Here is a 23,214-nt window from a genome sequence, read left to right as displayed (position 1 = left end):
CAGCATCTCGGCACCGCGCAGGTTTCGATGCGATAGAGAACCACGAATGGCGGTATCGTTGCTGGCAAACTTATGCAACAGCAGTGGATTAGAGCAGCTCTGCCAAACACCGGAGCCGTTAAAGTTCTACTATCACAGCAACAGCAACAGTGATCATCAGCATCAACATCAGCAGCAGCAGCAGCAGCAGCAAATCAACAACCTGGGTGTTGAGCCGGACGAAGGTGACGAAGAACAAATGGAATACGCCAATTCCTTCTACCAGCATCAGCAGCAGCAACAGCAGAATCAACAGGATTTTGAAGAGGTAGGTTTTGTTGTTTAAAAAAAAAACCCGTTTTGATCAAAATTCCCTTTATTGGTTTGTCTGAATAAGCTCAAAGTTATAACAAGAAGGAAACAATCCTCAAGTGACGTATAAGGAAAAGGTCCAATAAACCAAATTTTGAGTTTTTGCTTTTTGGGTGTTTTTCAATACCCCTGACTCAAGGCGGTTTCAAAAACACCCAAAAAGCAAAAACTGGAAAATTGGTTTATTGGACCTTTTCAAAAAAAAAAAAAAAAACTCCAGAAATCTGCCTTAGTGACCTATGAGTTTACGAATAAAAAGATTTTTAATCTTTTGGAAGATGTACTTTGCTCATCGTTTGTAAGAATTTTTGGTGAGGGAGGCCGAAAACGCGACTTTCGGAAGGTTAAAACAAACTTTAAATACAGGCACACGAAAAACCATCCCCGACGGATTCGCCACATGCTATACGGCCATTGTTCACATAAATGTCCCATATGTTAGTTACGCAATCTGGGTTTCAAATGTGCAAACTTTCAGAAAAAAAAAACACAAAAGTTAGTACCTTATTGTAGAAACTTCGATAAACAGCCACGTTTATTTTTTACAGATCCTAACAAGTATCCTAATTGACACAAATCTAACTGTAATATTAAATTTTGTTAGAATCATTTGGCGGAATTTGTTTTAGTGCCAAACAAACAACATAAAAAGCCAAAATGCAAATTAAGAAAACGAACAAAAATAACACAAAAAACTTGTTTTCTCAATTTTTGCAACAGAAGCTTTGTTGATTTAATTTATTTTCAGAATTGTGTTAATCGCTTATTCCGAGTCTCAATTTACCAAATCAATCGACACTCGTCCCTGGCAAAATGGATTGAAAATTGGTTGAATAATTTGTTTTTCTCCCTTAAAAATACCAATTCACTTAAATAAAACGTTACTTAATGCACCCTCAGGTGGTTTGAGCCATCCTCACATTTAGAGATTAATGCTATCCAAAATAGACGCAAAAGGGCGTATTTTACAGTGTTCTATCAATTTGACTCTGATTGGGTAGTCAGATCTTCATAATCCAGAGCACTTATGTGCTTGCAACTTATGATAAAGTTGTCAGATCTCCAATCTTTTGGGCTCGGATGAAAGGTATTTTGATTACCTATCCAACGGTAGGTCGCATGATAGATCCGGACAACGTTTTCATCAAAATATCTGAGATCTAACTTCTAAAAAGTGCATAAATAACACTTACGTGTTTATAACTTTTGATAGGGTTGTCAGATCTTCGTTTTTAACCCTCTAATGCCCAAATTCTTTTTTAATTTTTTTTTTTTCATTTTTCCCTAGTTCAGGAGGTCATTTTGAGCAACTTTTGTTCTACGAAAAACTTTACTTCTCCTGTTTTATGTTTTTCTTGTTAAATTTTTAGTATTTTAATTTGCATTTATCTTGTTTAGCTTATGTTTATTTTTGGTAGTATTTGGCCTATTCTACCACCTCCTATCATTACATTTTGCCTATCTTATTTTTTCATGTTTTTATAGCCGAGCAATTCCAGCTCTAATCAGGAATCTTTTTTCTGGTACTTTTGTACCCGACCCTCTCCGATTTCAATGAAACTTTGTAGACATGTTATCCTGGGCCTATATAAGCCATTGTTGTGTATATGGAGCCAATAGTAGGGTAGAGTAGTCATCAATGAGATACGGGGAACAATGATAAAATGGCTCTAACAAGTCGTAGTTTCAACCAATCAGGCTCATATTTGGGGGAAAGGTGTGTCTACTGGATACACGTCTGCCATTATAGTGGCTTTGGTTATGGACGCTCCCTTGAAAAGTTATTCATAAATGTTTGATTCTGGGGTGTAAAAGTAAATTATGGACAAAAATTACTTTTTCGCTCGTAGGCTGCCATTAGCACCAAAACTAATATTTCTTCAAATTTCTTTCGACGTTCCATAGGGATTGAGTTGGGCTACAATGTCCTTTCATTAGGTTTGGCCAAAATTTAGAATATACCCAGTTTCCAGGACTGTCTCATTGTTCCCCACTCATTTCAGCTCATGGGTAACAATGAGACACTTTGATTTTTCTTCATTAAACTTTTCAAAATCTATGGAAATCTTTCAAAACATGAATTAAAAGTGATTTTTGGCATATTTATAGAGTTTTAACTTCAATTAACCAAAAATACATAGTTATTTGGCATAAATATACGAATTTTACAAAATTTAAATACTTTTTAGTATAACTTTTGTTAATTAAAGTTTCATGTTGGCAAAATTGCTCTAAAATGTTCAAGGCAAGTTACCTGCAATGGAACAATACAAAAACATGATGTTTTACTACAAAAATCTTGATTTTCGTAGTGTGTCTCATTGTTCCCCAGCTGTCTCATTGTTCCTGCCAAGTGCGTCTACAATGAGACAGTTGAATAACTCTGGCTGTAGATGTCGGATCGATCTCTTATTTTGGTCAATGTTAGAACCCATTAAAAGAAAGAAAATGCAACAATAAGCTCATTAAAACATGCTGATGAAAAAATGAGAAAAATCATTGAAAGTTGAAAACCAAAAGTGTCTCATTGATGACTACCCTACCCTACTCGAAAATAACATTTGAGAAGGGCGTAAGGTATTTAAATATTTTTGTATTTTGCAATTTAAAAATTACTGTATCTCAAAAAGTGGTTAAAGACAAACTTGTAGGAAATTGGACGTGCTTTCTGAAAAAAATACACAGAAACAAAAATACACGCCACATCTATGTGATTTTTTTGATTTTTAAGTCTAAAACTTAAATTTAAAGGTGATGTCACGATTTTTTTTTCTTTCAAAATTTTTGAGGAAATAGCCTAAAATGTTACCAAAAGACTGACGAAAAATGCAGGATGGTATGTCTCTTCTAAAAAAATACAAAAATCATTTACTAAAACTGTTTTTTTTTAAAGTGGTCTAAACTTCAAAATTTTTGAAAACCAGTAGTGGGGATCACTTCTCCAGACAATTTTACATAAAAGTCTCCATATTGACCATTGTCCTATGTCCAATCCTTGAGAAGATACAGCGGTTTTAAAAATAAAAATGTTGAAAAAACGGGTTTTTTGGTGGTTTTTGGCAATTTTTATATGACAGGCTTGTTTTTTTCAGTCTCGTAAATATTTTTACCGGAAAGCTCGTCCAATTTTCCATAAGTTTGCATTTGACAGCATTTCAATTGGACGAAAGAGCTTACAGATATAAGCTTAATTGCATTGCTAATAACTGAACATAGAATATTTTTTTCAGTGTGGTAGAAACCAGGACTGTAAATTTGCTTACGTAAATATAAAAACGATATAAATCATAAAGCTGTTAAAGGCAAACTTCTGGGAAATTGGACGAGCTTTCCGGTAAAAATATTTACGAGACCAAGTTTGTCATATAGAAATTGCCGAACACCACCAAAAAAACCCGTTTTTTCAACATTTTTATTTTTAAAACCGCTGTATCTTCTCAAGGATTGGACATAGGACAATGGTCAATATGGAAACTTTTATGTAAAAATTGTCTGGAGAAGCGATCCCCATTACTGGTTTTTAAAAATTTTGGACCACTTTTCAAAAAAACTGTTTTAGTAAATGATTTTTGTATTTTTTTAGAAGAGACATACTATCCTGCATTTTTCGTCAGTCTTTTGGTAACATTTTAGGCTATTTCCTCAAAAATTTTGAAAGAAAAAAAATCGCGACATCACCTTTAAATTTAAGTTTTAGACATAAAATCAAAAAACCTCACAGATGTGGCGTGTATTTTTGTTTCAGTGTATTTTTTTTCAGAAAGCCCGTTCAATTTCCTACAAGTTTGTCTTTGACCACTTTTTGATACTATGCAACGGCTTCGAGATACAGTCATTTTTAAATTGCAAAATACAAAAATATTTAAATACCTTACGCTCTTCTCAAATGTTATTTTCGAGTACTATTGGCTCCATATACACAAAACAAATTTTCAGAAATGTTCTCTAGCTATTGGTTTTTTGGAAAATTTATGAAAAAATTGTAGCTTTTTAAAGCTTTGGAAAAAATTGAGACAAAAAGCGTTATGTTTTGTATTCAAATGATTGTAAATTTTATATTGTGTAAGCAAGTAGGCTGTTTCCACATAATAATCAACTATTCTATGCATCTATGCAGATTTCGCAAAACTACAACCTCGACAACGACGACAACTACAGCGGATCCCCGAACAACTTCCAGGACTACCGCAACAACTTCGTAGACTCACCGCCGGACTCGAAGGAAGCTTGGCCCGTCGAGTACAGCAAGATGCAGTCGGGACTGGTTCCTGCCTCGACGAACAACAGCAACAACGCCGGACCCAACAACAGCAACGGCACCAGCAATGCCAACAGCGCCGTAGCTGCCGTGGCCGCCGCAGCCGCAGCTGTTGCCGCCGCCCAGCAGCAAGACGGTGGGGTACCCTACAGTGGGGTGGTCATGCCAACGCGCAAGCGACGCATCGAGTGGATGTCTGCCCACCACCAGGATCAGGAGGAAAATGACAGTTCCGAGCCCAAGATTGCCAGCACCGATAAGGAGCGGGAAACGCGACGCAAAGGTAAGCAGCAGCAGTGGCATCCCCCTCGGGGCATATTGGACACATGTTATTTAAGTTGCAGGTTATCAATCTGGAAGCGATTTTCGACACTTGATTACGACCGGACGAAGGCCGGTTTCGTGTTGTTTAACAAGTTCTATAAATCATGCAGCTAGACAAGTGTACTTTGCTGTACACCAAATTAAGAGCAGACCATTGTTTCCGAATGGTGTGTTATCAGGTATGGCCTCAAAACAAGGTTTTTCAAAGTTGGACCAGTATCCTAGAAACATCCAGAGTGAGAGACTATATCAAAGACTCGAATATTCTGGGGATGTAGACATGAATAACACATTCGTGTTATAAGGTGTCTGGTTATAAATTATACTAATGAAGAAATGACGACAATCGTGTTTCATATTTCATTAGACGGCTTTGTTACGTATGTGGTACGCCATTATTCGAAAACGGAAAACCCGACCTGATGAACTGTTGATAACAGCCTGATGGTGGGGGGAAGGTTGTGTGCGTGTCGTCTGGATCGCACAACCACAAGTTCAACGTTGCTCCTCGGCAGGCTCAAAGGTTCGTTGATAAGAGACTGGTTGGATGGGCTATGAAGCGAATGATTACTTTTAGTTGTATATACTTGCATCGAGAGATGAAGTGGGTGAAGCAGTGGTTCAGGATCCAAAATGCTGCTATTTTAACATTTTTTGCAAGAAATGCGATGATGCAGCAGAAACAAATCAAACATAACCTGCTCACGTTATTTGTTGTTTACATTAGGAACGAGAAAGATCTATTCTTTGTTTACATTTTGACATTGGTCCAATTACATTATTTTGCTTGAAATTTAGGATAAATATACCAAATTTCAAATAATGAAAATTTTAAAAATTTAAAATTTTTGAATTTATGAATCCAAAACCATACAATAACACAAAAGAAAAAATCTTTAGAATTTCGCATTTATTTTGAGATTTTGAATTTAGTTAAATGAAAATTTGTCCAGGCTATAAAATCCCTCGGAAAATAACCTTTTTAATTATAACTCTTAGACCAACCTTCATTTGTACTTATCGACTCAGAACCAAATTCTGAACAAATGTCTGTGCGTGTGTGGGGATGTTGATGAAAAATATTCTCTTGATTTTCTCTGCTTTGACTGAACGAATGTTTTCCGGATGTGGTCCACTAGGTTCACTTTCAGGTCCTACCGCTTGATATTGAAAATTGTAGTTTCATTTAGTTTACGAAGCTTTGATATAAAAAAAAAAAACAATTTAGACGACTACAAAAAAGGGTGATTTTCAACATAACCTTAAATGCCCGGGTCTGATCGCCACGAAAAACCCGTGTAGAGTACAGATTGTCGAGGGAGACTTATTGGTCGATGCAAAATAAATCGGCACTGGCAACGTATGTTTTGCGCTTGCAACACTGCCAGTTTTGCTGGGCGTAAAGGGCGGTTGGTGTCCAGCACGTTTGGTGTCCAGAAACATTGGCCAATCTGTTTGCCTTGACAATCTGTAGTGTAGAGTGTTGCCAGTTTTTTAAAGGCGGTGTCTGTATATTCTTCTTTTTTTATTCTTTGTCCTCTATCTTAACCTATACCCTAACTGGCTCAATCGGCCTTGCCAAAACGGAGCCGTGCGTCTATTTATAGATCCGCGATCTATTGTTCTTTGTCTTGATGGATGTGGGTGATCTCCAGGAGGTCTTGTTGGAAGAGTATTTCTTCCTTCCTTCACGCGTTGTGGTGTGTTTGGTTGGTCATCTTCCCGTCCATTCCCCACTCACCCATCGCTAGTTGTTGTAGCGGGGGAAGCGGCATGTGTGTGTGTGTGGCAATAAATTACCGAGTATCTGTTGCTCCCAAAAGGAGCAGAGGGTTTAAGTTGCCACCGAAAAATCGGTGGCGAGGTGACCGGGCGGGATTCGATCCCTGATTGTCTGCTTGAAATGCAGATCGCTTAACCGTTCGGCTAAGTACCCGGACCACAATCTGTATATTCTTGACAAAAAATATGTAGGTAGTTTTTTTTGTTCATAACTTTTTTTATTAGGACTTCTTAAGTGGGAGGAAGGCATCAACCACCTAAAGGTGGATTAAGTAACATTTTTTCAAAAGAAAACATAGACCCTTGAGATATTGTCCGTTTCTTTTAAAGGTACACGCCGCGCGGCATTTCAGAATATGCCATAGACATTGTTGCCAGCGATTTTCTGCATTTTGGTGCAATATAATATTGCCGCGTGTCTTTCTCGGGAATACGCGCAATACACAAATTCGGAACTTAAAAACACTTTTTTTTACAAAATAATGACTTCACACGCTGAAACACAACATTTAATTTTATTGTTATTGATTCAGAGTAGAAACACAACAAATAAGTCTTTGAAAAATAATCAAAAATTCAACAATACTTAATCTCCATGTTATTTTTTAAATTGGCAAACGTATAGTTTTTGACACTTCGTTTCAACTGGAAATGGAAAGTTAAAGATACCGTAAACTGGGGTGACATTGATAGGATTTCAATTTGATTTTGGAATATTTTCCAACAGTTATGGTTTTTCTCAAGATTATTATTTTTAAAACATGTACTGGGGTAGGCCACACAAAGTCCATGCACTTTTTTGGAAAAAAAGTTTTTTCAATAGTGTTTAGAAAAATAGTTACGTTAAAAATTCTTAAATTCTTGTTCCGGGGTGACTTTGATAGTCATAGTGTTTCTTGTTAAAATCATATTTAAGATGTTCAAACTTAATTTGTTCGTTAAATGTACCATTACTTAAGTAGCTGATAAAGTTTTTAAGAAAAAAAATCAATGTTTGTATTTAGTTAACTAAGTTTAGGCCGATGCAAATATTTAAAAAAGTTTTTGTCCCTCGGCCCTGGCCTTTTGACTTTTAAAAATATTTGTACCAGCCTAATAAGCTTTTTAACAAAATACAAACAAATTGTAGGTAAAATTGTTAAAATGTTGGAATTAAAACTAGTTTTGTTTATGAAATTATCGATTTATATTGCATTTAAAACTGAATTCAAAGCACAAATCACAAATTTTCACATTTTACATGGAATTTGTTCAACTAAAATTGCCTATAAATTTGGAGATTTTTTTTTTTAAATTGTGTTCCAAAAACACACATTATTTATTATTTACAAACTTATTTAACCTTCTCCTAGAAGAAAATTGTCCAAAGAATCCGAAAATGCATTCCGCTTTCCGATTCAAAATCGTGTTCATTGAAAAAATCATGACACTTTGAGAAGTTAAAAATAATGACTTTCATCGACATTTTCTTAACTATAGTAAACTAACTTTTTAAACTTTTCAAAATTTTATGAAAAGTTCTTTTTGAGGTACTTTGAACACTTTTCTACCACGGTCAGTATGATTCTAAACAATTCCGTACGTATCTTAATTGTACTCTTCATTTTCAAACCTTAATTGTACTCTTCATTCTCAAACCTATCAAAGTCACCCCGTTTTACGATAACTGAATTCAAAATTTCAATCTATTTTTTTTTACAAAAAAAAACGATTGAAACATAATATTCTTTTAAAAATTTTATAAAAATATCAAGGAATCAATATAAAAATGTTTATGTCAAGTTCCCTTTTCAATTTTTTTATTTTTGATATTGATTTATTTAAACAATGTTGATTTATCTAATGGTCAGTATTTAACATTTTTTTCAATAAAACTTCAGTTTGATATGATTTTATGTTTTCCCACTTATTTTAAGCCAAATGTTTGAAGATACATTTTTTAAAACAATTTTGCAATTACTAAAAATTCTTGGATTAATGTTTTTTTGCCATTTCAATATCTATAGCAGGTAATGCTGGTTCGAATCCCGCGGCGGGCGCTCTCAAAATTCTAAGTGTAAATATGGGTATCCGGCGCCGTCGCTCCGTGCCGTACTCAAACACTTAGGAGCCCAGGGCGGCGAAGTCCTTGTAGTTAAAAGGAAGACACTAGTGGTTGGTACTAGCAATGGTGGCCGACAGCTATAAAGTCAACTTCGTACTTCGGTGATTTACAAATACTCACAAAAAAAAGTTCAAGGGTAACATTACGTAATGAAATATTTACCAAAAAACCATTGCCAAACTCATGTTGGAATCTATTTTCAAATATTCAACCAATGAGACAAAATGAAATCGAATCATTACTCTAAGCTGGCCATTTAGGGTCTATTTTTATATTAGTTTTTCATTAATTTTGCGTCTTGTTTGATAAACAATTTTTTTCATAAAATTATTTTTATTAGGTCCTTTTCGGTGCTTGCACCTGTTTAGGTCCGAGTCAGCTTTTGTAATTAGATAAACAAAAATTAATAGCGTTCATTTGATTCATAAAAAATATTATGAATATATTTTGAAAAGGCATCCAGTATTTATTAAGATTTTGAATGCCTTAAACAGCGTTTCCTAACTCAAATATATTGAAATAGTGAAAATCTTAAATTTAAAGTAAGTTACTAAAGCAGAATTGAGTGAATTTAATTTAGAAATTGTACAAAATATTACAAAATTATTCAAGGGTTAAAAATAATTCAATCAAGAGTGATTGAAATTTCCGACTTTTCGACAAAAATACATAAATTCTCGACTTTTTTTCTGATTTTCATCGGATTTTGACGAATTCCCGACTTGAGTGTTATAATAACACAGATATAAGAATGAAACTTTAGCTATGCGTACGCCTATTTCTTCTTCGTTACACAGTGAACTGTTGCTATCGATATAATAGTAGTTTATGCAACAAGTTGCAAAAAGAGGATTTTTTCAGCATGAGTCGTACATTTATCCAACGAGGTTCACCGAGTTGGACTTTTCGAAACAAGTGCTGAAAAGTTCAACTTTTCAGCATCCATTTGAGTGCTGAAAAGTAGAACTTTTCAGTATTTATTTTGAAAAGTGTTGCTATTCGATTCTGTTATTTTTGGTTCAGAAAAGTAGGCTATTTCGTTGTTCAAGAATGACAGGAAAAGTAAGTAGTTTCATGACGGAATTGCAAAAATAAATTTAAAGGCATAACATTTTGAAAAATCTATCATACCGAAACTGAAACTGTTACTGCCATCAACATAACAAAATCGAGCCAAACATTTCATTAGGGCACAAAACCAAAAACCGCGATTCGAGAAAATCGTTTGCAAAAAGTGGACAACTTGTTTCAATTCCTATTTAAAAAAGAAGCTTGACTGATGGTATTTTTACTGATCATACGATAAAACACATCCTTATCCTCAACTCTGCTTAAATGCTTCTTAATTTTTGTTGATTTTCGCAATAAAACTCATAATTTAAAAAAATCGTTATTCTAACTTTCTAACTGTTGTTCATAATGGGCCCTTTCTAAATGCAATTTCGAAGAGAGCTGAAAGGGCACTAAAGCGCTGTCACCGGATTGTTGTTTTGAATGATGTTTACGGGCCCTTTTGTTTAGTTAGAAATAATGAGGAATTCAGTAGAAATTTTGATTATTGGTGAAGTTTTGTGATTGAATAGTGTAGATAAGGTATGTGAAACATAAAATTTCTTCAAAAGTGTACTGAACAGCAGCCGCGGGACCGTACTAAATATTGTTTTTTGACGAAGTTTTTCTCTGCAGAAATCCTTGGTGAAAAGTAAACCAAACTTTTTTTGTAGTGAATTAGTGTTAAGAATGTATGAAAAGTTTACTTTATAACACAAAAAGTTCCTCAAGTACGAGAACCTAACGAAAAATAAAAGGGCACATTTGAACTATTTTTTTTTTTGGTTTGCAGTGAACATGGTTATGTTCCCTTTTGTGTTTTTGATTTTTTTCAATAGGAAATTGTTTGTTATCAATCTGATTCTTGGAGGGCATGTAGGGAGTGTACTAATGAATGGAATAGTGGAATAATCCCGAATGATTACGTTTTGGTTTTGTGCCCTAATGAAATGTTTGGCTCGAAATGTCGAGTTGGGATATTAATCTGAGTAACTTTTGTTTAATTTTGACTTGGGACTCAACATTGTATCACTTCATGGACTATTTAGTAGACAATTATGTCAGTTATCAAGGACTTCCTGGAGTAACGTATTAACCAAAGTATTTATGAAGTCCCTAAACGGAAACAATTTAAGCATACTTCAGCGAAAACAAATATACTGACAGAGACGTTTGCGCACAAACTACCCGCAGCGACCAATACACCGCTCGCGAGAGGGTGATGATGGTGTGCTTTTGATTTATTTAATAATTACGTTGATAACGTGTAAATTTTCAGTGATAACCGTCTACACAAACAACTCTCCCATAGTGAAGCCATTTTCCTTGTGCTGATACTTTCCATTAAATGGCGGGTCGGGTCGCACTCTGCTGGTCGCTTCTTATACCTCAACTTGTTGATTCGTACCGCGGTGAATTCGAGGGATTCGTCGATTCGTGCATTCGTGGATTGTTTGTTTGATTAATTAGTACCGCCGACCAAACGGGGTTGAAGATGCTCTCGAATGAGTGAAAGGATTGATTCCGTTCCGGCGATTTCTGCTCATTTAGTTTGGCGGAGACAATCGATCCACGTGCAAGTGTGGCTGTGCAACGGTGACGTAGGACTACGCGTGGCTTTAATAGTCACAGGAATAGTTTAGAACCTGCAAGTTTTTCCAGTTTGCACTGGAGGTTATCACGGGTTCGGCTACGGTTCAGATATCGCGCGAGAACCTGTTTATTTGAATGGCATTCGAAGCTAGTGCTACAAATCCTGTTTGCTGGTTTGTTTACATTACGAGCGTGAATTAAATCAAATCTGTTTTCGCGACGAGCTCACTTAGCCAAGCTCAGCGAGTCCAGCCACTATCTGAACTGGACGGGCTTGACAACAACAATGTGCGCCGCGTGGTTTCATTAAGGGTGTATAGGAGATAATTGTGGACGTTGGTGGTTGTGGGGTTCCCGCCGTGGCAAACAGAATTCTTCAAACCGGTTACAGAAATGAGTGATGTTTATGGCACTGAGGAACTCATGGAAAAAGATTTTCTAAGGAAAAAACTGAAAAGTTTCAACCACAACACCAATATCAACAACAATGACCTAAGTGATCCGTCAAAAGGCTCACATAACTCCAAATCATACTAATGTCCACCTTTCCGAACAGGTTCCATGCGCTGGCCCGAAGAACTGGATCTGGATCTGAGCAACGAACTTTCCGGCAATGGATACGACTCGTTGCTGAACTTCCCTGTCTTCAAACAAGAATTGCCCTCACCGCCACAAAAGCCTGGCCATGAAGTCATCAAAAGTTTGAAAAACGCTGCTGGATCGAGTTCGATGAATCACCATCATCACCATCAGCAACAGCAGCAGCAACAGCAACAGTTGCAGAACCAAGATCAACAGCAACAGCATCACAACCAGTCGGGATCACAGTCCAATTTGGGTGGAAACGGAAATGTTGGCAACGGAGGCAATGTCCAGCAAAATTCGGTCGGAAACGGCCTGGTGGGCGGATTGGGCGGTGAAGCAGCGGGCAACGTGGCTGCGTTGCAGAATTTCATGCATGCTAATCGATACGATAGTTCAGGTGAGTTGAAATTGATCTATTTTTGCTTTACTGAGGAATGCCGTTAAAATCACTCGAAAAATGAGATTCCAAGTTCGACTTCCTAGACCCACTTTCACATATATAAATCGACTCAAGCAGGTTTAACACTATGACAAACGAACAAAAAATCATGTTTGACAAGTTTCCTGCTTTGTTTGATTGCCCGCTTTTGTTTGCAGAAATGTCAACCTGCATACATTTGAGTTGCTTAAGCAATTGCGAGCACGAAAAAGTGCGAGTTTTTTGTTTGTCATAGTATAATACCAGCTTCAGAATCAAATTCTAAGCGAATGTCTGTGCGTGTCTAGGAATGGTAATCGAAAAATTATCACAAGATTAATTGTTTAGAAACACATGTTTTTGCAATAAAATTGATTGATAAAAATATGTCAGACTATATATACAGTATGTAAAAAAAGTATTTACACCCCTTGGGCACTATGCACATTTTGTGATGAAACTTGTAAAAAATTCAAAGTTTGACAGGAACCTAGTACTACGTTTTGTTCAGAAACTCATGCCAAACATTTTGCTACAAAAAGCTCATGAAAAGATGATTTCTATAATAAGTTATATAACAAATACTATTACGAAAATAAAAAAGGTGCAAAAAAAGTTTGTACACCTTTCGAAAAATTAACATAAATAATGTTATTTGTTGACAAATCACCATAAATCCAGTCTCCCAACTCCAAATAGGCATCATTGACTGATTTAAAAAAATAATTTGGATTGAATATAAAGTTTACTAACTACTTAGTATAAAAGTTTATATAACTCTGGAAATTCTATATAAAAGTTATCTAAACTTAATTTGGCAAACTTTTAATTCAACTAAATGTCAATATATTACCATATAATTGCTAAATAAACATTTTGGAGTGGGTATAACACCGTTTTGGGGGTATTTGTATCGATAGAATAGATTTTTCGTTGGAATTTCGTACCAACCCGGAATTACGTCGTAGGAAAATCCGCCGGCATCCGAACCGGTCCACGATTCACAAGTTAACCTATGTGGAATCGGAAAGGGCATAAAATTTCCGATCTTTTGATACCCAAACATCTAGGTTTTCTTTAAAACCTACGTTTTTAAATACCTAAGCAAAAACGTTGTTATGGTTTCGTTTGAGCAACCTGCCAAAAATGTATGGAATTTCGGAATTTTTGTTCTCGTGGATCAAACTTACTTTTTACCCAGGTATTTAAAAACGTAGGTTTTAAAGAAAACCTAGATGTTTGGGTATCAGAAGATCGCAAATTTTATGCCCTTTCCGATTCCGGACCGGTTCGGATGCCGGCGGATTTTCCTACGACGTAATTCCGGGTTGGTACGAAATTCCAACGAAAAATCTATTCTATCGATACAAATACCCCCAAAACGGTGTTATACCCACTCCAAAATGTTTATTTAGCAATTCTATATTGACATTTAGTTGAATTAAAAGTTTGCAAAATTAAGTTTAGATAACTTTTATATAGAATTTCCAGAGTTATGTAAACTTTTATACTAAGTAGTTAGTAAACTTTATATTCAATCCAAATTATTTTTTTAATCAGTCAATGATGCCTATTTGGAGTTGGGAGACTGGAGTTATGAGGGCTTTTGTTAATTTGATTTGGTTAACCGCGGTGGATTTTCTTGAAATAATTCGAACTGTCAAAAATCCACCAAAGCATCTACCGGTGGATATTTTTCTACCACAGATTTTTGTGCGATCAATGTGGTAGATGCTTTGGTGGATTTTTGACAGTTCGAATTATTTCAAGAAAATCCACCGCGGTTAACCAAATCAAATTAACAAAAGCCCTATGGTGATTTGTCAACAAATAACATTATTTATGTTAATTTTTCGAAAGGTGTACAAACTTTTTTTGCACCTTTTTTATTTTCGTAATAGTATTTGTTATATAACTTTTTATAGAAATCATCTTTTCATGAGCTTTTTGTAGCAAAATGTTTGGCATGAGTTTCTGAACAAAACGTATTACTAGGTTCCTGTCAAACTTTAAATTTTTTACATGTTTCATCACAAAATGTGCATAGTGCCCAAGGGGTGTAAATACTTTTTTTACACACTGTATATATCAGTTATTTAATAACATTTGCATACTTTTTTGCAGGTAACATCAACCAGGCCAGCGACGGCGTTCAACGGCCAGAGCATATTCACAACGATAACAGGTAACAAAACTCATTCACGTCCCAACAAATAAACCTTAATTAAATGCTGCTTCGTCCAGATTCCAGTACGTCCTGGCGGCCGCCACCTCGATCGCGACCAAGAACAACGAAGAATCTCTCACCTACCTGAACCAGGGCCAAAGTTACGAGATTAAGCTGAAAAAGCTGGGTGACCTGTCGCCCTTCCGGGGGAAGATACTGAAAAGTATTATCAAAATCTGCTTCCACGAGCGCCGCCTGCAGTACATGGAACGAGAGCAGATGCAACTCTGGCAGGCCTCTCGGCCGGGCGAGCGTATTTTGGACGTGAGTTTTCGAGGCGTCACGAGAAAATAAACTCTTGTAGACAAGAAATCTTTGAGACTTCGACTCTTGAAGACTTGAACTCGTAGACTTGAACTCTTAAAGACTCGAACACGTAAATACTTGAACACATAAAGCCTTAACCTCGTAAAGACTTTAACTCCTTAAGACTTGAACTCGTAAAGACTTGAACTCGTAAAGACTTGAACTCGTAAAGACTTGAACTCGTAAAGACTTGAACTCGTAAAGACTTGAACTCGTAAAGAATTGAACGCTTGAAGACTTGAACTCTTGAAGACTTGAACTCTTGAAGACTTGAACTCGTAAAGACTTGAATTCATGAAGACATAAACTGTTAAAGACTTGAACTGTTAAAGAATGACATGAACTGTTAAAGACTTGAACTGTTAAAGACTTGAACTCCTAAAGACCCGTTTCTTTTTTGTAGGTCGATATTCCGCTTTCGTACGGATTGATTCAGGTGCAACCGAACAGTAGCAGTCTTTTGAACACGATGGAAGTTTACTGGGACCCGATGAAGGAGGTCGGAGTGTACATCAAGGTGAACTGTATTTCAACCGAGTTTACGCCGAAAAAACACGGCGGAGAAAAGGGCGTCCCGTTCCGCATTCAGGTGGAAACCTTTCTGGACAGCACGCTGAACGATACCAGCGGCAACAGTTCCGGCGGACTGGACAGCCCGGTCAGACCCCTGCACGCGGCGGCCTGCCAAATTAAGGTTAATTAAATTTTCATGACACTGATTTGCATGCACCCTGAACCACCATCCCAAGGACGTTAAATTCTTTGTTGCTTACACCGAGTTTTCGCTTTTCCCTTTTGTAATCTTCGAAGGTTTTCAAACTCAAGGGAGCCGACCGCAAGCACAAACAGGATCGTGAAAAGATCCTCAAGCGTCCGCCGGCGGAACAGGAAAAGTTCCAGCGCAGCTGCGAGTGTACGATTCTGACGGACATCACCACGGAGTCGATGCTGACTCCGCTGGTCGGCAGTTACAGCCCGGAGCAGTGAGTATTAAATTCAGCAACTCTTGCTGCATCCACTGCCAAAGACTTCAAGTCCTGAAACCTTTAATAACTCATTCCTTCCAGCATCAAGCGCAATATATCGCCGATACTTGTGGCCACCACCCCCACGTCCCCGGTGCACATCAACAAATTCGAGAACATCATGTCCTCGTTCGGAGCCAGCGTGACCGGCACCGGTGCCAACCCCCCCAAATCAGTGTCGATGGCAACGGTAGCCGCGGTCGCTGCTGCCGCCGCCGTCAGCAGCAATCCGATCGGCATCAGTAACGTTTCGTCCACCAACGGGCTGTGCAAGCTGATGGACCAGAACGCGCTGTCGCCGACGACGCAGAACAGCGTCGAGATGGACGACTTTGTGCCGGCAATTACGAAGGAGTCGGGTCCGGCCATGCTTACCCAGTGGTTGAACTATCACCGGCTGGGCGCGTACTCGAAGACGTTTTCGCAGTTTTCGGGGTCGGATTTGCTGCGGTGAGAGGCTTGGATGAATTAGTGGATTGGAAATTTGGTTGAATGTTTGATATCCGTTTCAGAATGTCCAAGGATGATTTATGCAAGATTTGCGGCTTAGCCGACGGGATTCGTATGTTCAACATATTGCATTCCAAGTAAGTATTTTTTTAAATTAAAAGTGAAGTACGGAGATCGGAGAAAACGCAATCAAAAAAAGTGGCGTAATCCTTAAATTCTAAAATTCTAAAATTCTAAAATTCTAAAATTATAAAATTATAAAATTCTAAAATTCTAAAATTCTAAAATTATAAAATTATAAAATTATAAAATTATAAAATTATAATATTATAAAATTATAAAATTATAAAATTATAAAATTATAAAATTATAAAATTATAAAATTATAAAATTATAAAATTATAAAATTATAAAATTATAAAATTATAAAATTATAAAATTATAAAATTATAAAATTATAAAATTATAAAATTATAAAATTATAAAATTATAAAATTATAAAATTATAAAATTATAAAATTATAAAATTATAAAATTATAAAATTATAAAATTATAAAATTATAAAATTATAAAATTATAAAATTATAAAATTATAAAATTATAAAATTATAAAATTATAAAATTATAAAATTATAAAATTATAAAATTATAAAATTATAAAATTATAAAATTATAAAATTATAAAATTATAAAATTATAAAATTATAAAATTATAAAATTATAAAATTATAAAATTATAAAATTATAAAATTATAAAATTATAAAATTATAAAATTATAAAATTATAAAATTATAAAATTATAAAATTATAAAATTATAAAATTATAAAATTATAAAATTATAAAATTATAAAATTATAAAATTATAAAATTATAAAATTATAAAATCATAAAATTATAAAATTATAAAATTATAAAATTATAAGATTATAAAATTATAAAATTATAAAATTATAAAATTATAAAATTATAAAATTATAAAATTATAAAATTATAAAATTATAAAATTATAAAATTATAAAATTATAAAATTATAAAATTATAAAATTATAAAATTATAAAATTATAAAATTATAAAATTATAAAATTATAAAATTATAAAATTATAAAATTATAAAATTATAAAATTATAAAATTATAAAATTAAAAATTATAAAATTATAAAATTATAAAATTATAAAATTATAAAATTATAAAATTATAAAATTATAAAATTATAAAATTATAAAATTATAAAATTATAAAATTATAAAATTATAAAATTATAAAATTATAAAATTATAAAATTATAAAATTATAAAATTATAAAATTATAAAATTATAAAATTATAAAATTTTAAAATTATAAAATTATAAAATTATAAAATTATAAAATTATAAAATTATAAAATTATAAAATTATAAAATTATAAAATTGTAAAATTATAAAATTATAAAATTATAAAATTATAAAATTCAAAAAATCAAAACTTCGAAAATTTTGAAATTCTAATATTCTAAAATTCTAAAACTGTAAAATTGTAAAAGTCTTAAATCAATTGCTAAATTTCCACATTTTGACAGTTATTAACCAAATTTTAATTGAAATTACAAATTTTAACACTTCAATAGTGTAGATCTTTTAAATTTTAGAATTTCTGAATTTTAATAGCTTAGATTTATTTTATTTTTGAACATCGGTATTTTTGAATTTGTATGTTTCTAATTTTTGGTAAAAATTTGTAATTAAAGCAATTATTATAGTTATAAATTTTTAATAATAAATTTAAAAAATCTTTATTATTGATATTCTTTTGCCAGAAAATTGTTATTGCTATGGCATTGTCCCTTTGCTTGTTTTCATTCCGAGCAAAAATAAGAAATCCCACTTTTGAATATTCGGCATTTTAAGATTCTACGTTTGAGGCAAAACAGGATTTTCAATACTTTTTTTATTTATTTGGGGTTTTGCGTTCCTTCCGAGCTCCGTACCAGGCAGCCTTACATTACTAAAGGAATTAGGTGGATCAGATGAGTAATAATGTTAGACTTCGGACAACTATTTTTGTTTTTTTTTTATTTCGATGAAACTTTATTCGTTTCGTTTTCGTTTTCGTTTTACGGAGCAAGGGGGGCCTCAAGTCAGTCCAAGTCCGGTTTCTTGAGGAAAAAAGGGTAGTAGCCGAACTAGTATTGCATACAAAATGAACACCACCGGAAGAAATAGGGGATCGGGAGGGGGAAGGTGAAAGAAAATTAGTGTAAGTGTGAGTAGTAAGAACATGGATGACTTGAGCAGTTACGGTAATCTAAGTTTAACACTGAATAAAGGAAATCTGAAATTATGATCCAAAGTAAAAAGGCCCGGAGAAATTAAATTATGAGTTAATTAAATAAGAAAATGTAACTAATCGCAGATTTACACAAAGGAAACCTAAGATGTATTTCAAATTTAAAGGAAATTAAAAAAAATACTGGAAAACAAAAGATGGAAACCAACTTGTCTAGAGAATATAAATCTTGAGGACTTTTTTCTGGGCCCCGTCCTGTCGCGTCCGTCAGTAGTCTTGTCGTACATTACAACTAGAAGCAGATCTGCTAATGAAATAGTACACTCCGAACAGTTCAACTGATTATTTAAGTCCAATTATTCATTTACGGAAAACTAACTAACTTGAATCAACAACCTAAACAAAACTGTCTGAAAGTAACTTGAATCTCAAATCCCCGAAATAATAATTGCATAAGCCAAACATTCCTTTACCTTGTTGTTAAACCTGACTTGCCGCTTCCAAAACCAATAAACATGAGTGAACAGTTCATACTTTACAAGTTGAATACTCTTCGTTAAGAAGACTATTTCGTGCCTTCCATTTCATTAGGGCACAGAAGCTCTGCAAACAAGAGTGTATCCCTATCATACCTAATATAAACTGTCAATTGAGTGAAAGAGATGAACTCCTGTTCACAAAACTCTTGTGTCCATTTGAAATGTTAGGCTCCATTTGATCGTCAAAACTCCTGGAAATCCTCGATACGCAACAATGGTCGATACAACCATAATCCGAGAACCGTTAGTTCAACAGATTAACGAATTTTGTCCGATGTCATTTCATTATTGATTGATCGAGACTCTATGGATGTTTTGACAATTCCGAATGGTTAGTATATCACTTAAATTATAAACAGAGATTCTGATAGCATCACTTAACTCGTTTACACAGAACTGTCGGCCTGGAATTATTAAACAATCTAAAGCTACAAAAAAAAACTAGCTATTCTGAGTGCCTTGCAAAAAACTTATTTATTAAAATACCAGATCCTAACCTAACACCCTCATTAAGATAAGAAAAAATCACGCTTCTGTTTTTGTGATTAATTAAATTATTTAATATAATCCCACAATGCCTAGAAGAGACCTCTCTTACTGTTGTGCGTAAGCGTTGCTTTGCTTTATGAATTTCTACCTAAGCTAACGATGTATCAAAAAGATTTAAACCTGTTCCTACCAGATTTTATAAACAAGAATATTGAGATGCAAATAAAAAAATCAATATCTTGCAATTTTACATAGTATAAAAGTTGTGATTTCTATCAACACAAGTATATAAATATAAAATAAATGTGTGATATATATCAACATCGGAAACCATCTTTGCAAATAGCCCTGAAACGACGGCAACGTGTGGCTCCATCTCCAGGGATTTCGATGAAACTTTATGTGTACTTTTTCTATGACCAAAGAAAAAGACATTAAAATATTTCAAATTCTTAATCTTGAACACGGATTTTCTATATGACTTTTTTCTTCGACAAAGTTGTAGGTATTGCTGAGGATTTCTGAGAAAAGCTACAAGCTTTTTTGAAATTGAAATTTGAAGTTTTGTAATAATTTTGTTTAATTTTCAAGGGCCATCGCTCCACGTTTGACGATTTACGTATGCTTCGAGGGAACCATGTACCACGCCATATATTTGCACGGCAACACCATCTCGGAATTGGTCCACAAGCTGCAGAAGATTCCCGGCTTCACGGACGTCCTACAGGGTATGAATTCGTCCGAAAACAGCAACAGTCCGTGGCTGGGCAACTATCAGCGTGCGATGAAGAGCTCGGCCGCCGCCGCAGCCGCTGGTTCCGGCGGGCCAAAATATTCGGGCGGTGTGACCATCAGCGATGCGCACACGTCCATTCCGTCGCCATCGTCGCCCATTTCGTCGTCGTCGATGCCACCGCGGATAAATCTGCTCGTCAACGGGCCGAACGGGGTGCACGTGCTGCTGACGGAGGACGTTCTGAACAACATCAAGGACGAGAGTCTGTTCCAGCTGGAAGTCAAACCGAACGGAAACGTGCTGATGAAGGCTGTCGCGGCCGTCGGGACTTCCGGGGGTGGCGGAGAAAACGATATGAATTAAGAAGCTCTGTGTTTTGTCCGCGCGCAAAGAAGGCAAATATAGTGGCATTTTTTTTTGAAAATTCTCAACCGTTCTCTCTGACAGTGTCGGCGTCATGTTATTATCTTTTTTTTTGTTGTTATTCTACCATTAGCTCCATTCATTGTGTTTGATGTTCGGTGTCGGATGTACTTCATTTTTTTGTCTGTTTTAATAAAATCTTTATAACTTTAGTTAAATTCGTTCTGAAACTCAATTGAACGCACGGTTAAACGCTGCTTGGTCGATTCGCGATGATTGTTTGTGAGTGCCGTTGGAAATGTTGAGCTACTGTTTTGAGACTGAGCAGCTTTAACTTTTTAGATTTAAGGAAAACGAGCAACGCCATACAATTTGCTGAAGCGAAAAAGTGAGCGTGAAATTATATTTCGAAACCATAGAACACCTCTCCTGTGGCAATCAATGATCAGGGTTAAAATGTTAAATTGTGGCATTTATGTGCATGTAAAGAACGTTGAATTTGTTGTTAAAGATATGATCAAGGCGTGGGCGGAATAAATCAAGAGATTTCTTGCAAGTACAAAAACTAACCCCTTAAACAATGCTTATTTGTGCAAGAGAACACGACGATATGTGCCTTACATTGATAGCTGTTAAACGTAATCATCACTTCTTGGAGAGCAAGAAAGAAACTAAATTGAAAAATCGCTCAAAATAGCGAACTAAAAAAAAGAATAGATTAGCTCACACTGTCAATCACTTAAGAAACCTCATCGAAACTCCTAGGAAAATATGTGATGGCAATAATGAGAACATATATTGAAACAATTTCTGAAATCCATAAGGGCCTTGCTTCAACTAAGACCGAAAAGCACATATAATGGGCACAAAATTGCTACAAAATACTTGTTACAACCAATATATGAAATCTTTGTATTGATGTAGTGTAGAAGAAAAGCTATATATTCTCAAATAAATTGTGAAAAAAATCGGGAAACCGTAATAAATTTTGTTTTCTATTTCATCCAAAATCCGAAATTCCACATGCATAGGTGAACCCCATATTATAAGTCAAAATAGAATTTATTGGGTCCTAAAATATAATTAAGATTAGTGACTTGTGTATACCATTTAACAAAACTGACTTTTTGGCGGGCATTCAGGGGTTCGTTCCGGTGTGCGTACTGAGTCCAAATCCCAAATATAAGCTTGGTTTGATGTAATATTCGAATTTTAAATGGAATTTAATCCGTAAGTTTTTATCACAGTTTGGCATTTTTTTGATAAATCGGCCCATGGATCTGTACCTGGACCTGATTCTTGGTCAGGCGGTGGTTGGAAATGACCAACGACCTTGGCTGCCAGGTTCTCTGCCATCATGGCATTGCCATGCCGAAATAAGTCATTGAGAGCTTACACCACTCACTTACCCGCAGTGTTGGCATTCTCGCATCCTCGCGAGAAAAAAAATCATCTCTCTCGAGTTCTCGCTGAGAGTCCCGAGCTGCCACGAGAGAAGCCGAGCGACTCGCCGATTGCCCTTCTCTCCCGCGCTCGCGAGAAATAAAACGAGTTGGCAGCGAAGAAAAAAATAACACAACTTTGGTAGTATGTGTGAACTCCGTGTAAAAGGGGTGTCAAACTAAAAAGTGACACTCGAATCCCAAGTGTGATACAAACTATATTTTCCCATAATTTCGCTGCCGGCCGCGATTATTGGATTGGAAAATACACACACAGTTATAAAAAAAATGTGTACATGTTTTTCATTTAATTGTTATATATTTTAAATGTTAAAGGATCCAACTATTTATAATATAAAATCAATCGGATGAAACACATTAAAATATTGTTTTATAAAATAGATAAAATAACTTCAAAATTACTGAAACATTGCCAAGGGTGTTGTGGATAACTAGTTGCGCTAGTAGGCAAACTTTTTTGAAAGAACAATGAAATTTCTGCTATTTGTTCTAAGATTCGGGTATTTTTTCTAAGATATTTCAAAATAACGAGATTGTCAAAAAGGCTTGTGTTTTTGTCGATTTTCAATTAAAAATACATAACTTTAGATTAATTGACCACTGGCAAACAGATGTAAATTAATGTTGAAAACCATCAATTAACAGTCGAACGGATCGCACTGACCTTCAAAAAATAACAAAAAATATTGCGCAGGCTCAACTCGAGGGGAAAAGTTTAAATGGAGAATTATCGTCGTTGTTGCATAGAAGCAAAAATTGCATGCAATGTGTGGGAGTAGCGAACAGCACTAATTCTCCATACAAACTTTGGAGAAAAACCATTCGGCCCTGTCTAAATATTTTTTTAAAATCCAAAGTGCACGTGTTTTTTGGGGACCCAT

The 23,214-nt window shown here is 35.0% G+C and overlaps 1 protein-coding gene across 1 annotated transcript; it reads left to right on the top strand.

Moving 5' to 3' along the window:
- Positions 1-12: 12 nt before the first annotated feature.
- On the top strand, positions 13-21,852 carry LOC6036410. The gene is made up of 10 exons (XM_038264464.1): positions 13-307; positions 4,469-4,892; positions 12,019-12,444; positions 14,590-14,650; positions 14,710-14,956; positions 15,402-15,692; positions 15,809-15,981; positions 16,066-16,473; positions 16,536-16,610; positions 20,363-21,852. Exons 1-10 carry the CDS (start codon positions 47-49, stop codon positions 20,868-20,870), a joined length of 2,874 nt encoding a protein of 957 aa, XP_038120392.1. The 5' UTR covers positions 13-46; the 3' UTR covers positions 20,871-21,852.
- The last annotated feature ends 1,362 nt before the right edge of the window (positions 21,853-23,214 follow it).

This window comes from Culex quinquefasciatus, chromosome 3 (genome assembly GCF_015732765.1).
Source record: "Culex quinquefasciatus strain JHB chromosome 3, VPISU_Cqui_1.0_pri_paternal, whole genome shotgun sequence".
In the NCBI taxonomy this organism is placed as follows: Eukaryota; Metazoa; Arthropoda; class Insecta; order Diptera; family Culicidae; genus Culex; species Culex quinquefasciatus.
The sequence above is the reverse complement of the archived record's forward strand: the minus strand, read 5'-3'. Positions and strand labels throughout refer to the sequence as shown.